The following is a 15472-nucleotide window of genomic DNA, read 5'->3' as shown; positions in this document are numbered from 1 at the left end:
TTTAAGCCTTTAGCCATTATATAGAGTCTGAAAGTGAAGTCTTCACATTTAGTCTTAAATATCAAAAATTAGTTGGGAAATACAAATTGTCAGGAACAAAGAAAGATGGAAAAGCAAGCAGTTCAGCAGACGAGCAATGAGGAGAAGATAAGAGATTGTTACAAATTGTGGAAATTACGCTTTTTCGAAATGAAATGACATGCGAGTACAAAAACCCTTCTCCAGGACATGCAAAATCCTGAAATGTTTCAGCAGTCCCATGATAAAACTGAATAAATATAGCACCATTCTGGGGTCAATCTCCCGCCTCTGAGCTCTTAAAAGTGTGTCTCATATGTAGCACACAGCTCAACAGACAGCCCTTAAGCCCATTTAATTAAAAAATGAGGTGGTGAAGTCATACACAAACATTTTTGCCAAGTTGTCTGAAGTAACGATTTACAAAAGCCTCAAATCAGTAAAACTTTCAGAAACACTTGGACACACTATCTTGTGTCCAGCTGTAAATGAAGCAAGTTTGAAAACTGGTGGGTTAAGACTGCACGTCTAATAAAATCTGATATATTTACTCAGTACTTGGCCAGGCCTAAGTTAAGAGTGAAGTAATTAAGACAAATTCAGGAAAGCATATTTTCTCTGCAGCACACTACTATTTCTAGGAAAAACATAACAGAATGTAATAAAAATAAATTAGACGTGCCAAGGATTTTACATAAAAATCCATGGTTCACGCTGCGGATTATTTAATCTTATTTACAGTAAATCAGGCGCGAGCCTAAGTAACCTAATTAAGCAGTGTTTGTTCTCAAATTGTTTGTTGAAATGAATACGCTCACTAAAACTACATTTAGATCATGTAAAAGCTCTCTCCAGTGACAACAGAACAAGTCCAATCCTTTCAGCGTACTGCATATTTATAGAAAATAAATCCCTTATCCAAATACAAAAAACACTTTCTGTATTTTCTATTTTGTAGTCATTTCTACATTTAAAAAGCATGGTAACCCCATGTAAAATGCACCGTTACACATTTTCACAGCATCACAGCCACAAGATTAGAATCAGGGTTTCACATTAGGTGCCGATACACAGAACCTCCCTAGAGAGTGACCAGGAGAAGCTTTTCTTATTTTAAGCTTGTTTGGTTTGGTCTTACAAGCTATTAAATTGTGTGGTATCATGTTTAGGTCTGAGGTCTGCAGCAAAAGACTGGAGATATCTAAGTCTGCTAACACATAAAAAAGTCTTGAAGTTATTCTCAAGATCGGTCATTCCACTGTATTAAACAGCTGCCAATTTGTACCAGACTCCTTGCTTCAGCAAATTAAACCCAAACAGAACAACATAAAAAGTATAATAAAAATACCACAACATTTCATCAAAGGGTCTTCAGCCATTTCTTACTACTGGTGTCAAAAGGCGTTCATTTACAATAAGATGCAGGGAAAATCTGAACTGCAATGCAGATGTGCCTTGCTTATTGAGAGGATCCTGCTTATTGGTCTGAATCCCACTGAAATGTCGTGTGGACTTTAAAACAGGCAGTGTGTAAGAGAAACCTTAGATTAAACATTCTGTAACTGACAGGATTTGTATGGAAGAGACTTTAATAAGCCAATATCTGAGACAGGTGAACAATTATGCAAATCATGGCCAAGGGTATACTTACCTCGTCCACTAAAGTGTATGTATGGATGTGTGTGTGTGTATATATATATATATATATATATATATATATATGTATGTATATATATATGTATATATATGTATATATGTTGAAAAGTGTTGAAAAGTGTTTTATGTGGTGTTAAATTAAATCTAACCAGTTTATCAAATGCTTCCTTGTCCATATACTTTAACTATATATGTCATTTGTTTAACTACTATGTTTACCTATTAAGCTGTCAGGGTATTACTAGTCCAAATAATTGAAAGGACAACCAGTACTGTGTTTGTTTAATAGTACCATGGGCACGTAGCAGTGCTTCTGCAGTGAAAAGAGGGGCTTGTAGCATGTCAGCTGTCTCCACTATCAGCATGTCCTTCAGCTTCCGAAGATCCTGTGGCCGCAGGCCCTCGTACAACTAGAGTAAAGGGTTGACAAGAACATAATAAGAGAGGAAATGTAAGGACAAAGATAAGAAGTAAAAGAAAAAAAAAAGACAGGTTGTCAGAGAAAGGTAAAGAAAGAGACAAGAGGACAACAGTGGGTGAGATTGGGGAAAAGGGTGATGGGTGAAATAATGGTAGGAAAGAAAGATTGTGAAAAAAGGGGAAGAGAAAATAAAGAGAAAAATAAGTACTACAACCACCTGAAACATAAATGATTGCTGACACATGACTTAGCCAGACCCAGAGAACTAAAACTGATGATGATGATCACATGTTTTAAGCTAGACTGTTTTGTGTGAGTAATTTGTGAGTCTGTTTGTGTCCAACCAAAACAAGTTCAAGTAAAGAATGTGACTAACTCCTGCAAAAATGTAAACACTGAAATACAGTCAACTAGTGGATTTTTCCAAGAGCAAAGTTACCATCATATGTTGCTTCTATTTCTTACTTATGTAGCTAAAGGGTTATAAGGACGAATCAAGCGTAACAATACAGAAGCTGTGTGGGATCAGCCAGGCTAGGATGACCAGGGTAGCTCATTTAAAACAGTTTGACCTAATTCAGCAACAACAGTGAAATTACTTTTTGGGGGGATTTTTTTAAACAGCATGCTGTGGACTAAAGTTTGGTTCTAATAACATTTTAAGTCACACCAGCTGAGGGTGATAAACTGAAAGCTATACACCTACTCCTTGTTGGTGTGTTATACTGTACCTCTCTTCGATCTAGGGCTGCATATTCTGCCTCAATACCCTCTGCCTCAGGGGCAAGAGAGAAGACCATCTGCGACTCCAGGCGCAGGGCCAACTCCTTGTGGTGCTGCTTCTCTGCAGAGTCACATGGAGTCTCGCGGTTTTCATTCTCCGCAAACAAGTCCGCTTCTCTCTGCACCAGCATCTGAGCACGAAGAAACAAGAGGAATATCTGGCATTGAACAATGGAACACATCGTGCATTCAAGAACAGATACTAAAGCTCACTGACTATATATGTAGTTCCAAACACCTGTGATTACTTGCACAGTGGAGTACCACTCACCCTGTAACAGTAATCAGAGGAAAGTATCCACAATTAAGGCATGAAACAGTAATTACAGTTATTTTGATATAGACTGCAATTATGACTTCAGTAAAAAAAAAAAAAAAAAAAAAAAATAGCAACAACTTACCCACCACGAGAAAACTGAAAAAGAGTTCACTTATATCCACTTTACTTCAAAGTTCTTTGTAGAGTATGGCACACTAAGTCTTGATGATCAAGTGCCAATTAAAGGAGCTCAGGTAATATTGAGAGCGGTACAAGAAAAACACACACGTTAATAATGTGTCTTTTGGGGGGGGTGGCTTCTGTTGGTAACTGTCATTTCTGTGCTTGAGTCTACTTTTTTAAACTGTCTGTGAATGGCATTTCTTGACACCCTGGAAGTAGGGTGTCTCTTTTTCTGTCACAACATACCTGTCTGCATCTCCAGCCTCGACATTATGTTCTGCACATGGTGCAAATTGCATTTTGTAATAAACTGCATGGATTCTGGGGGGAAATTAGAGTGAAGACAACAATAATATTTCTATAATGAAGAGTCATCTAAATAAATGACAGTGTGCAGAAATGCGATCATTTAAAATTAGTACCAGCTGTACAGCAGTTCTTTCTGGGGATTTCCCAACTAGTGGCTGCTTGCCTTTCCTGAAGCACATTTTAAGAGCAGCATTTGTAATTTTGTTCTATTACATGCAATAACAATAAAGTCACGCGTAATCTATTTGACTGTTATATCTGGTGTGAGCTGTCCAGGAGATTAATTAAATTGTACAGTGTTGCACAGCATCCTCCAAAAACTCACCAGCGAGGGCGAATGAGAAGATGCAAATTACAGTTCCCTACCGAAGGTCAAGATTGACTCTAGGACAAGGCCACATGTGAGGATCTATTCTACAAATATTCATTACACAAAAGAGCAGACGCTGAATGATGTGTGTGAGCATCAGAGTTACTCTGGTCTCATTTATTATCCTTCCCCTCATATACTCTCTGCCCTTGTCTTAGTGAAACTGGTCAGTTTACACCTACAGAGGCTTTGATCATAACCCCCCAAAAATTTCACACTTAAGAAAATTTTACACTAGCCCAGAGAAAATATCTGCAATATCTTTTTTTTTAATAATCTCACCTCAACACAAGTCTTCATGCCTGAGGCAGCAGCATAGTGTAGGCAAGTGTTTTTCTTGTTGTCAGTGGCATTGACATCAGCCCTTTCATACTCTCCATGATCCAGCTTAGCTCCTGTCCATGCTAGCACGATCTGAAGGCATTCCCCTCGTCGCTGTTCGTCTTCGTATGGCCTTGAGATGCGAGGATGCAAAGCTCCCTCTGAAGTCAGGATCTGAGGCCCCATGCAGAGAAGGTGCAGAGATGTCTCATTGTGCACGTTGCGCTTGTTAGGATTGCCATCTTTGCTTATGAGAAAAGACCTAAAAGAGAATAACAACATGACAAGATGGTTAAATTGTAATGTGTTGTCTTTTGTGGGATACTGTCAACAGACTGCAAATTCTTATGACATCAGTGCTGATTCAGAACGTAAACATGATTTTTTTTTTTTAAGATAAAAAACATGAGTTATGCATAGTGCATGTAGCTTTTAGTGTAACTGAATATTTTACAGCATTTTAACTTAAGAAACTGCACAATATTCTAAAAAAAGGAGAGCTGTATACTGCAACGCAGGTCAATTCCTTTCCAAAATAGTTTAGATTTCAACATTTCATTGCTTTTGTGAAAACCATAAACTAGAATTATAGCTATACAACCAGTTATATGACTTAAACTACTGTTCTTGTTTTTTTAAGAGTAAGGCCAGAGTGGGATAAAAACAAGCACAGTCTGCACTGTTAGCTTGTCAGATAGGAAGCTCTTGGAACGTCATTCTATTCCAGCTCAGCATGTTGCATTCCTGAGAGCTGCTAACAGATGGCTATGTAGAGACACAGATGGGACAGAGACATATAGAGAAAAAAAAAAAACATGAAAAAAGAAAAACTGAATTTTAAAATACAGCAAAAGTGAAAAGATGGAATAAGCTGCCATTGAGTGATAAAAAAAAAAAGAGAAGAAGTCAGGTTAAGGGTTACTAGACATAAAGCTTGAGAACCATCTATGACCCAATCATTATCAGGCCCTGTCAGAATAACAATTTTTCCTCACTGACAACACTCAAAAATATGAAGTATACATTCTGTCTGCTTGCGTATTTGTTTTTATTTGGGCCATATCCTAACCTGAGTAGGCGTGTCATGGCGTGCCGGGCAGCATAGTGCAGTGGAGTGTTGTGCTGATAGGACTCTCCATATGTAGAGTTGGGATCTAGAGCCTCCTTGAACTGTGGGTTGCTCTCATACAGTTGGCAAGCCAGCAGTTCATCTCCATTGATGAGAGCCTTACGGAACTTGGTCGCTGTGTTCCCCATTTCGTCCCCTACCGTGGGTCCAAAGGTCTGACTGGGACAGCAGCCTCTTAAGTCGTCTTCCACCTGTTCAAGTCCAATAAGCCAGCATACTGCATGTCCTAATAAAAAGACAAAAAATTGGAGTAAAACGTCTTTATGCCTGAGCCTAATAAGGCTCTTCAAGCGAGAAAATGGTCAACAGGTTTGTCAGTCATACAAGTCTCCACATCCTCCCAATAAATCAAAAGTATTTTCACCAGTTTCAGGAAAAGCAACTTTGCCTCGTTTTGTACAGCTGACTTCCACTCCCTCTGGTCACAAAACAAGAATTCAGTCTTCAAGGGTGCTCGGGCTGCTCTGCCACAAGCTCCTGCGTCAGCCTCACCACTGCACTGTAAACCAGCTCCCTGTTTCTCTTTTTATTTTTTTTAATTTATTTATATATTTTTTTTGAATACCTAAACATAGTGAGGACAAAGCCCACACAGAGATGGACAAGGCTTCCTCTGGCATCACCAGGAGTTTCCGCTTCACTGTGCCAAAGCTACTCATCCCACTGAGGCCAGGGCTCATTATGAAGCAAGATATCCTCAACTGAAGAATAGCACACAGCAAGTCCGCTTTCCGCTTCCACCAGGGCACCATATGGTCACGACCGTCAGGGCAATGTGATACCTTTATGTATTTTTAGTAAGCGGCAGCAGACCGAACACAGGACACAGCATAATTTGTTTTTATAATAACACGCATTCAATTTCCCAATAACAAAATTCTCACTGGTGGAGACAAGCTATGTGTGCAATGGAAGGAATGAATACTCACCGAAAATCCCCATCTCCCATTAATACCAAGCATTCCATAGGTTAGTAAGTAACTGAAGACAGCTAACTATTTGCGCTGTTATATAAACAGAGTCAAGACCGTGGACAGGTCTGACACACTGTTCTAATCAGTCAATCTTTAAACTAAGTAAGGAAGATAAGAGTGAGACCTTTGCTAGTCTTCTGGGAAAGTGTGTTATTAACTGTAACAAAACGAATACCAAAGTTATGACGTGGTTATCTATTCACCAATTAGAATAGCAATATGGCACAGACGTGTTTTCACTCTTTAGTAAGATTGGTAGAATGGAGACAGGTGGAAAATAAACAAGTATTACATATATGAATGATTTATCACTTATTCAGTTGGTAAATACTGTCTACATTTACGTGTGCTAATATCGACCATTTTAACATATGAAATCATCCCCTGCCATCATTGTCGTACATTTAAATAACGCTACCCATCATGTAAACAGACCAGCCAGTGGAAGTGAACACCACCTTAGATCAGGCGTGTGCCATGTGATTACCCCAGTGGCCAGACACCATCACAAAGCAAGACAAACAGTATGCCACCTTGGCATACAAAAAAAGCAAGAAAGAAAAACACCTGATCTTTGAACAGTTATATAATCTCATAGTTTGTAACACATATTACTCAACGAGCTTGCTCTCTAAATGAATAACTACAGCATTAACCTATCTTACAACAGTCAACGACACTCCCCCGTTACAGCTTCAACCAACCACATCTAACTAAAGCTCACAGCAACAGCTAGCGTTAACATGAGAAAAATAAAAACGTTATTCCACGTAGCCGCCACTTGTCACTAAACTACTTCATGCAGGCCTGTACCCACGTCGTGCGGTGTTTACCATTTTTGCTAGCAGAAAATCGACGACAGCGTGTCATGTTGTGTTAATGAACAGACCCCGATAACGCTTTGTTCCACTGCTGGTTAAAAATAAAACCAATCTGCCGACAACCAACCTTAGAAAACGTTAGCTGCAAACCATTCCTTTTGTCGATAATGCCACTGGTACTGACAAAACACTCTGCTGCTTTGCTAGCTATATAATATTCAAAAACAAAAAACCTCATGACGCTAGCATCTGCGTTGACCAACGTCAGTGTACACGCTAGAGGCTGGCTGAGCTAGCGTGCTAATCTCGATGCTAGCCAACTTGACGGTAGCAAGTACAGTTGAAAAACTCCGTAAACAATGAATAACAAGTATTTCGACTTACACTGATTGTACATCTTGCTGTTGTACACCTGGCCTTGTGAGTGAATTGTCAGTCGCAAAGGGTAAAGCAAAGATTTTTCTCGTTATGTGGGGCAAACCTGTATAAACAATGTGAGCTATGCACTGTGCTGTTGCCCCAGTCAACTCTCCGTTGACTCTGGTGGCTCCTGCTGGCTACTAGTCGGGTTGCCAGGTTTCAAAACAACCCCCTAAAACAGGCGAGAAAGACGTGGCCGGCTTATTTTTCAAAGCCTAAGCTTTGCTTTAACATTAATTTTAAACCAAGTGCATGTTTTTTTTAGTTTAGTTTGTTTAGTTTGTTTTTTTTACCCTTAGAAACCACAGCTATTTACACCTTCATAAAGCCGGGCATCATATCTGAAGCGGAAATAGATAAGATAAGTACGGCGTACGCGCTTACACTAACGGAAAAATACCTGAAATCTTTCTAAAACGGGTAAATCTATAAACGCTTCTGCTTTAGGCTTCTCTGGAGTGAACATGGGATGGAGTAGACGTTCAACTCAACAGGCTAATCATTTGTAATAGCCGCCATTACAGAAAAAGACCACTAGAGTGCGCCAAAGTCCGCAGAAAAATCACACTGCTGAGTGGCGCCGTTCTTCATTTTTCATCTCCTACACACGCCTCGTGAGTAATTGAAGAAAGTATTTCTCATTTGCATTCACAACCTACACCAAACAAATACTAAATGCACAGTACACTGTATTTAAGCAGAGGCTTAGCCGTCTCCACTCACTTGAAATAACCACATCGAAACTCAACATAACATGTGTGCCTTTTATTATCAAATAGTTGAACTTTGCATTTAAGGTATATACAGCATATTGTTCTCATATATTTAAGAATGCACACATTTCATATGAACAGGCCTTCAATATATAATCTGTAAACACATAGCTTAATCTCAGTGTAAGGGTAGATACATAAATGTATGCAACAATGAAATGTAACACACTTTTTAAAACAAAAACAAAAACAGGGCACCTTAAACGAATGCTTTGGCACTTTGTAAATTTCAGTTCAATAAAAGGGGAGTTAAAAAATATATATATATACGGTTTGGGAACAAACAAAAAGCCTTAAGACGGAGACGCTCATTGTACCACGTGCATCTCTTGTAATGCCATAATTTTTCTTCATCATTTTCTGTCTTGCCACAAAAGAAACAAAAAGACATTTATCACTGCCAACACAAAATAAGGGTCTTCATATAACAAAAAACAACAACAACAAAAAAGCTAAAAACAATATTTCTCATTCATGGTAGCAGATGAAGACCAAACAAACGTTTAAGGGTTTGTGTAAAATGGATAGTAAGCTGCCATGCTTTTGGATGGGGGGGCTTCCTTGCTGTAGCCATTGTTGGTGGGAACAGAGACCAAGTCCTCACACTTGGTGTTGCTGGAGGAGTCCTCCGTGCTTGGACCATTGAGAGACACACGCCTTCTTTTGCAGCCCAGAGAATAGGAATTGGTCTTGTCTAAGGAAAGAGCTGATGGTTGTGGGTCTGTCCAGGAGCTGATCAGGGCTCCGCTACCATTCACCTCCTCTTCCATCTGTGCTTTAACCTTTTCTGAGTCTTCTGGGAAACTGGCAGTGGGGCTGGGTCTGGGGGACCAAGGCAGACTGGATGTGACTTTTCTTTGGTATGCTGCTCTAGACCCCCACCCTGCAGACATTGTAGTAAACGGGGAGTCTGGGTAGTAGCTAAGAGCGTGAGAAGTAGGCATGGGCAGTGATTTGATACCATAAGGAAGCAGGGAACTTGAATATTCTCCCTCATAGGGTGTCAGATCTAGCTTGTTGGTGGTGCCACTGCTACTTCCCCCTTGCTGCACTGAGGTGACAAACCACCTCTGCGAAGCTGCGTCTTCTGACTGAGGCGAGAGGAGGCTGTTAGTCTGCGGTACAGCTCTCTCACTGTTGTAGAAGCGATTCTGAGGAAGGTTGTTGACAAACTGATCCTGGAAGAGGGGCTGCATCGCGTAGCGGGTGCCAGGAACAATCTGGTGGGCACGGGGAGAGTCCGTAGGAGACGGCGTAAGGCGGTCATTCTCTGGAGCTGTGTACATCCTAATAAATAAATGTACTTATGAGACATGAGGTCAAGACAGTTCAATGTGAAAGTTCTTTCACAATTAGTTGGTGTAGCCACAGTATGATGTATTTGTTTGCTTTGAAAGAGATGCACAGCAATGTAAGCGCATAGAAAATACTCACGAATCATAATTGTCTCTGAATCCTTTGGCAAAAGGGTTGTGATCAATTTTCAGCTGCGTGATCTAAAACAAGGCACAGCCGAAGGTTGGGCTACATTTTAGATTTGGAAAAGCAAAGAATAAAGGAGCATCATGCTTGTGTAGCTATAGACCTCATGTTTAGCTTGCTTTGGAAAACTGTGGCTGATTAAAGTTAGAAATGGCTTCCCATGCCAAGTGAACAAGTTTTAATAAATGGGAATTCTAAACTGATTAAAAATCTATAATATGCAGTATGTAAATAATTAAATATAATGCATGCATACGGCTCTGAGGACCTATTAATGGGAGCTTATATCTAAAATAAAATTAAAAAACAAACAAACAAACAAACAACAACAACAACCAAGGGAGGCCGGAGTTTTTCCACACTTACATCAGTGTTCTGGTAGGCAGTCACTGCTATAAACTGAGTCTCTGGAAAAGTAAAGCACTGGGTCTTAAGGTCACTGTTAAGGTCTTCCACTCCATCCTCTGTCACCTCCACAATGTGCAGCCTTGGCTGGTATTTATGCAGGGATTGCAGAACAATCATCTATTGCGTAAAAAATAATAATAATAATGATAATTTTGAAAAAAAAAATTAAAGCACTCGATAATTTCCAACGTCACTGCTATTCACCAAAAAAATATTAAAATCTATAAAAGCTTCAGTGAATAACTTTGTGTCCTGCAATTATATGAAATAAGCATTATTTTTGCACTACTGTAGTTTAATTTCATCACATCATCTTTGCATAGACACAAAAATATCTAAACTAATTTCCTTCCTAGCACAAATTAAAAAATAAAACAAACAATGTAGTTAGCTCTTCAAGTCTGAATTAGTCTGAATACAAAACGCTTTCATTGTGCCACATTAATTATCAAAGTGCCAATAAACAAAATATAGTAAAAGTACATCACTACAGTATATATTAAACAGACTAATCTATATTGAAAACAACAACTGAATGAAGGTTTGGTGTAATGGAAAATGTTTTGCCATTTGCAACCTATTTTGAGGGTTACAGGCCTTTAGTTATTTTCAGCTTTGAGTTTAGTACCTGTGAAGTATTGTGGCTCGTCCCTTTGTTGTTTGTGAGTTTCAGTTTACTGAAGGAGATTTCTTGTCTCATCCAGTGAGCCCCTGTGTTTGGGGACTCCGGGTGGATATAGATTTTGTTCCCTTAAATAAAGAGAAATACATTTTCCAATATTTAAACTCAAGATTTCCAAAACAAATTACACAAAATTCTACTGAAAACATGGGACTTTCCATTAGGAAAAGCTGGGGAACCCATGTTTTGCTCCATGGCCTAGTTGAGAAGTTAGGCTTAGGCTATAAAATAAGCGAATTTCTTTTTCTTTGTTTGTCTTTTTTTTTTTTTTTTTTTTTGTAAACAGAAAAAAAAAAAGTCTTTTGGGGGATGAAATTGTCTTAAATCCAGGTGAATTTTGCTTTTAAATCGCAGGGGAAATGTTTAATTCAACTCAGTTTAAAATATATTTCTTTAAAAAAAAAGAAAAAGAAAAAGAAAGAAAGAAAATAGGCACTATGTACCCTTTTCGGTACCTTGGCTGCTGTTGTCCGCTTTCCCACAGGTGACCCACTTTCCCCCCTGAAATCTCCAGTGGTTTGGATCCGCAAGCACCACTTCCACAAACACGTTATAGTGCGCTGTCACACTGAGACCAGCTATGTTAAAGCTGAGGAAAGGGAACATCCGTCTGCAAAAAAAACAGGGAGGGAGGATTCAAAGAAACAGAACATTAAAATAAATATTTTGCTAATAAAGAAGAAGAAGAAAAAGAACATAAGAGAAACTGACAGACAGTTAAAGGAAATTAAAGGGAAAAGCTTCGGCTCTAACTTTGCACACTTTTCCTGCCATCTCACCTGCCCTGCTTGGTGATGATCATCTCTGTCTGGTGTCGGTGGAACTTGAGCCATAGAGGTCGGTTGCAGAGATAAACCTGGGACCTCACCCCCGGGCCGGTGGTGGCGGGGGGTAGAGCCATGTTACCGAGAGCGGAGCCCGAGCTGGTGTATGGAGGGTAGATGCAGCCGGGACTCTGTCCGAGCTGGTAAGTGGGACTAATGTGACTGCGCCCGGGAGCTGAGGGGGGGAATCCGGCCGGTTGCAACACGGAGCCCAGATGCAGTGATGAGGGATACCTTCCAGCACTGGACGGGGTGTAAACCGCCCCGCTGGGGGTGTAAGGGATAAAAGAGCAATGACTGGCTGCTTCGGGACTTTGCTTAGAAATAGCGGATGGGATATAGTACCGGTCAGCACTCATCCCGTGCTCCGTGTACCTGTTGCTAACAACCGGATCATCCCCCTCCCCAGCCGGAGACTTGCGCCTCTCATCTGCCGTGTCTTTGGAAGAAGAATATGAACTGCTCTCTCCTTCACTCCCGAGCATCTTTGCTTTTCTCTTGGTTTGGGCTCAGCTGATGTTGCTTTCTATCAGGGATGTCACCTTCCCTTCTTTTCCTTTCAGGTGTCTGCTCCTAAAAACAGGCTCCCCTGCAAACATCCGCTGGATTCTGAATGACTGAGACAGACAGAAGCAAACAGTGGTTACAAAAAGACCTGAAGTTGTCCCTAATACACATCTCAAGCTGTCAAGTCGCATACACAGTGAGACGGTTGCAGGAAATGACCTCCATATCACCGGAGATATTTGTGGGCGGATCAGGGTGTGGTTGTGAAGTATGTGAAGTCAGTCTTAAAGTGCTGGATTTCAGTTGTCGCGGTCTCCCCAAAAATAGTAACTTTACTGAAAACAAGGCTCTTTTTTGTTGCCATTTTCCGCCCTCTTACTTTTTCCTCCGCTGTTTTAAAAACACGATTAGCTAATCAATTAGGCCTAAATGCGTTCCAGTGCGGCTGATATACTACACGTTTTATTAGATTTTATTTGCTCTTTGATGATATACTACATTCACAAGTTCAATAGTTCGGCTATAATAATTAAAAGAAAATGATATAAGTGCAACTGAGTAGCTCAGGATTTACTGTTATTGGAAATACTGGAGCGATATTAACAAGCTCGCTGGGACTCGCTTCGAGGTAAGAGCCAATTTCTTGTAAATCATATGACAAACGTGAAGCAATGCACAGATTTACGGGGGTAGACGTGAAACTCGCCCGCGAGTTTTGAAAGTCGTAGCGTTTTCAGTATCAAAACTAAATAAAATTGCAGATTTGTCCGACCTAAATATATTCCGATGGAAACGAATATTTATTCAATTTAATGCTGTCCAACAAAAACAAATAATTTGAACAAAAATGTATGCATGTTTAATTTTATTGTTTTTAATGTAGGCCTACTTCTCAGAGGAGTAATAACACTAATAATAGCAGTTAAATCGTGAAGATTCATTTTACGTGTAAATAAATAATCCTATCAGTATTCAGAGGTAATGGATTTGCATGCATTCAGTTCGAATGAGGTTGTGTCCCAACGGGGTGGCCGACGTGAAAAAGAAAAATAGCCAATTATTTTTCCGTTTGAAGAAACCTGTGATGCTTCTTGGATCAGACAGTCGGATGTGAGAAACCAAAAGAACCGGAATTAAGCGATATTAATACAGAGGTGGGTGGGAGAAGAAATGCAAATAAACCAGACACTAGAAACTTATTTACTGTGGATTAATTCGTTGCAGGCTGAATAAATAAGTTGTTTGTTGCATTTATTGCACATTTAAATGTAAAATAAAGCTTTATCATCATAATAAATAATAATAATAATAAATTCTGCAAATGTATTAGTTGCATTTGAAAATATATATAATTGTATTTGTAAACTTACCAAGCCTCCAGGGTCCTCCGGTGTTTCTAATTAAAAAGCTTCAAGACAAGAAAGTATTAAAAACTTAAGACAAAATCAGCACAGATAACCGGTGAAGCTGTAAACAGCAAACGGCATCATGCTGCGTTTGTGTCCGGAAAAATAATAATAAGGCAGAGTTTATAATAAAACCGGAGCCATGCGGAGGCGGACTGATCGGAGCGCAGAGACGCAGTCCCGCTTTCACCGCTGCTCTCTGCTTGTGGCCATGACGCGCAGACAGCAGCCTCTTTTATCAGATCTCCCTCCGATCACCAGGGGAGGGGCAGGGGATCCTCAGCATCACAGCCAAGGTGTGTAAAAGCGAAGCTGCTTCCAAATCCAGCCGTGAATTGCTCCCATCTTCTAATCTTAAACAAAGACATCAGCAGAATAAAATAACAGGGCAAAGTCAGTTGTGCTGGGCTTATGGCAACCTGAGTGTGTTAGACAGTCATATAGGTAATAAGGTGACTGATTGTGAAAGTTGTTGTCTATGAAGAAAAGAGATGAGGGCTTTGGAGTCTTTGTCAACATACCACACTGAAGTTTTAGATGAGAGATACATGAAATTAGCAACACCCAAGAAAAGTGAGTAAAAGTAAACTCAGATAACCGGACAGTCCACGTTTTAACCAGCAGTGGTATATGAAACGTGTCAGAGTATAAAGAAGCTGTTTACCACTATGAACATGATAAATGTTTTTGTTTTGGTTTGGGTTTTTTTTCTCCTGGATAACAGCATGTATGAAAAGCACTTCTGCAGAGGTTACAGATACTCTATTTGCTCAGCGCTAATGTGCTAATGAGGATGGAGAGTGAGGAGCCCCACCTATAAGAGCAACCAAGTGAAGAGGGTCATACTGCTGCTTTGAGATTTAGTCATAACTGAGCTAATTAAATAAATAAATATATGAGATAGAAAGACATTCATGTCTTTCAACCTAAGTGACGCTGGAGCCAAAGGTAATTTTATTCCACATATCTGCAGAAGGAGACGTTTACCATGGAATTCACATACAAATCTACCTCTTGACTGTCTTCTTTGTAAAAGTAAAAGGCCATAAAACTCAGAGGAGGCTCGTGTAAGATTGTTTCCTCTCTTTGACTTTTTTTTTTTTGTCTTTCCACTTTTAAGTTCAAAGGAAAAAATCCAATCCAGACCTTGACTCATGCTGAGTTACCCTTTCAATGGCACACCTTTTCAACGTCTTAAATGCCCACTCGTTTCTCCTCAGTAGACAACACTTGGTTGGAAGTTAACATGACAAAGACAAAGTGAGAGGATTAGTGAAGCGGCTGAACTCACCACACATCAAACAGGACAAATGAAAACTATCTTAACTGCAAACAGTGGAATACGCTTCTGTTGTTTGTGCTGATAAACGGATTGATTTGTTTTGATTGTTTCACGGAACCGATGAATATGGAAGTAGAATTCACAGTTTTTTTGGTCTTAGGTTTCTGTGGCGCTAAACTTCCTCTGAACTTAAAGTATTTCCACCCGGCTAACTGTTTCCATCTTCACCAGCCATACAACAGGCTTGATTGAACTTATTTTTTTATAATTGTTAGTATATATTACTCCCCAAATAGATCATTTTCTAAGATATTTTTTAAAAAGGCCACTCTCTTTGTAGTGCCGCTTTGTAGTGATTTAAAATTAAAAGAAAACTTAATTGAACTTTCTTCCCATTTACTTTCTCTTTCTCAATTTAGCATACTATCAATCTGACACAGCAAC

The 15472-nt window shown here is 39.6% G+C and overlaps 2 protein-coding genes across 9 annotated transcripts in view; both read right to left on the bottom strand.

Moving 5' to 3' along the window:
• The window catches only part of LOC120722297 (ankyrin repeat and IBR domain-containing protein 1-like), a 36151-nt gene extending 28354 nt beyond the window's left edge, over positions 1-7797 (bottom strand). Inside the window, exons 1-5 of one of the 6 annotated variants that reach the window (XM_040013232.1) lie at positions 7629-7797; positions 5390-5675; positions 4282-4582; positions 2827-3009; positions 1967-2084 (exon numbers count right to left, since the gene is read on the bottom strand). In XM_040013232.1, coding sequence (XP_039869166.1) covers positions 1967-2084; positions 2827-3009; positions 4282-4582; positions 5390-5577 — 790 coding nt within the window. In that variant the 5' untranslated portion in view covers positions 5578-5675; positions 7629-7797. Of the gene's footprint in view, positions 1-1966; positions 2085-2826; positions 3010-3095; positions 3795-4281; positions 4583-5389; positions 5676-5813; positions 6359-7256; positions 7345-7371; positions 7602-7628 lie in introns of those variants that run through there. The other 5 variants (XM_040013235.1, XM_040013231.1, XM_040013234.1 and 2 more) reach the window with 5 other exon arrangements.
• A 140-nt stretch (positions 7798-7937) lies between these two features.
• On the bottom strand, positions 7938-14294 carry eomesb (eomesodermin homolog b). Of its 3 annotated transcripts, none has more exons than XM_040013238.1 (7): positions 13711-14294; positions 11789-12450; positions 11453-11619; positions 10956-11077; positions 10286-10444; positions 9872-9933; positions 7938-9724 (listed from the first exon to the last, which is right to left on the bottom strand). In XM_040013238.1, exons 2-7 carry the CDS (start codon positions 12316-12318, stop codon positions 8941-8943), a joined length of 1824 nt encoding a protein of 607 aa, XP_039869172.1. In that variant the 5' UTR covers positions 12319-12450; positions 13711-14294; the 3' UTR covers positions 7938-8940. The 3 variants fall into 3 exon arrangements, with proteins under 3 accessions (XP_039869172.1, XP_039869174.1, XP_039869173.1); XM_040013240.1 differs by having other exon boundaries at positions 11465-11619; positions 13711-14290; XM_040013239.1 differs by lacking the exon at positions 13711-14294 and adding an exon at positions 12534-13635.
• Between the last annotated feature and the right edge of the window lie 1178 nt (positions 14295-15472).

Source organism: Simochromis diagramma, unplaced genomic scaffold (genome assembly GCF_900408965.1).
Source record: "Simochromis diagramma unplaced genomic scaffold, fSimDia1.1 OVJJ01000618.1, whole genome shotgun sequence".
NCBI lineage: Eukaryota > Metazoa > Chordata > Actinopteri > Cichliformes > Cichlidae > Simochromis > Simochromis diagramma.
The sequence above is the reverse complement of the archived record's forward strand: the minus strand, read 5'-3'. Positions and strand labels throughout refer to the sequence as shown.

Coding starts and splice junctions, on each gene's coding strand:
- eomesb (XM_040013238.1), bottom strand. CDS start 12,318: ATGCTCGGGAGTGAAGGAGAGAGCAGTTCATATTCTTCTTCCAAAGAC. Junction 10,445..10,955: donor CGAGCCACAATACTTCACAG/GTACTAAACTCA, acceptor TTTACGCAATAG/ATGATTGTTCTGCAATCCCT. Junction 9,725..9,871: donor TTCAGAGACAATTATGATTC/GTGAGTATTTTC, acceptor TTTATTTATTAG/GATGTACACAGCTCCAGAGA.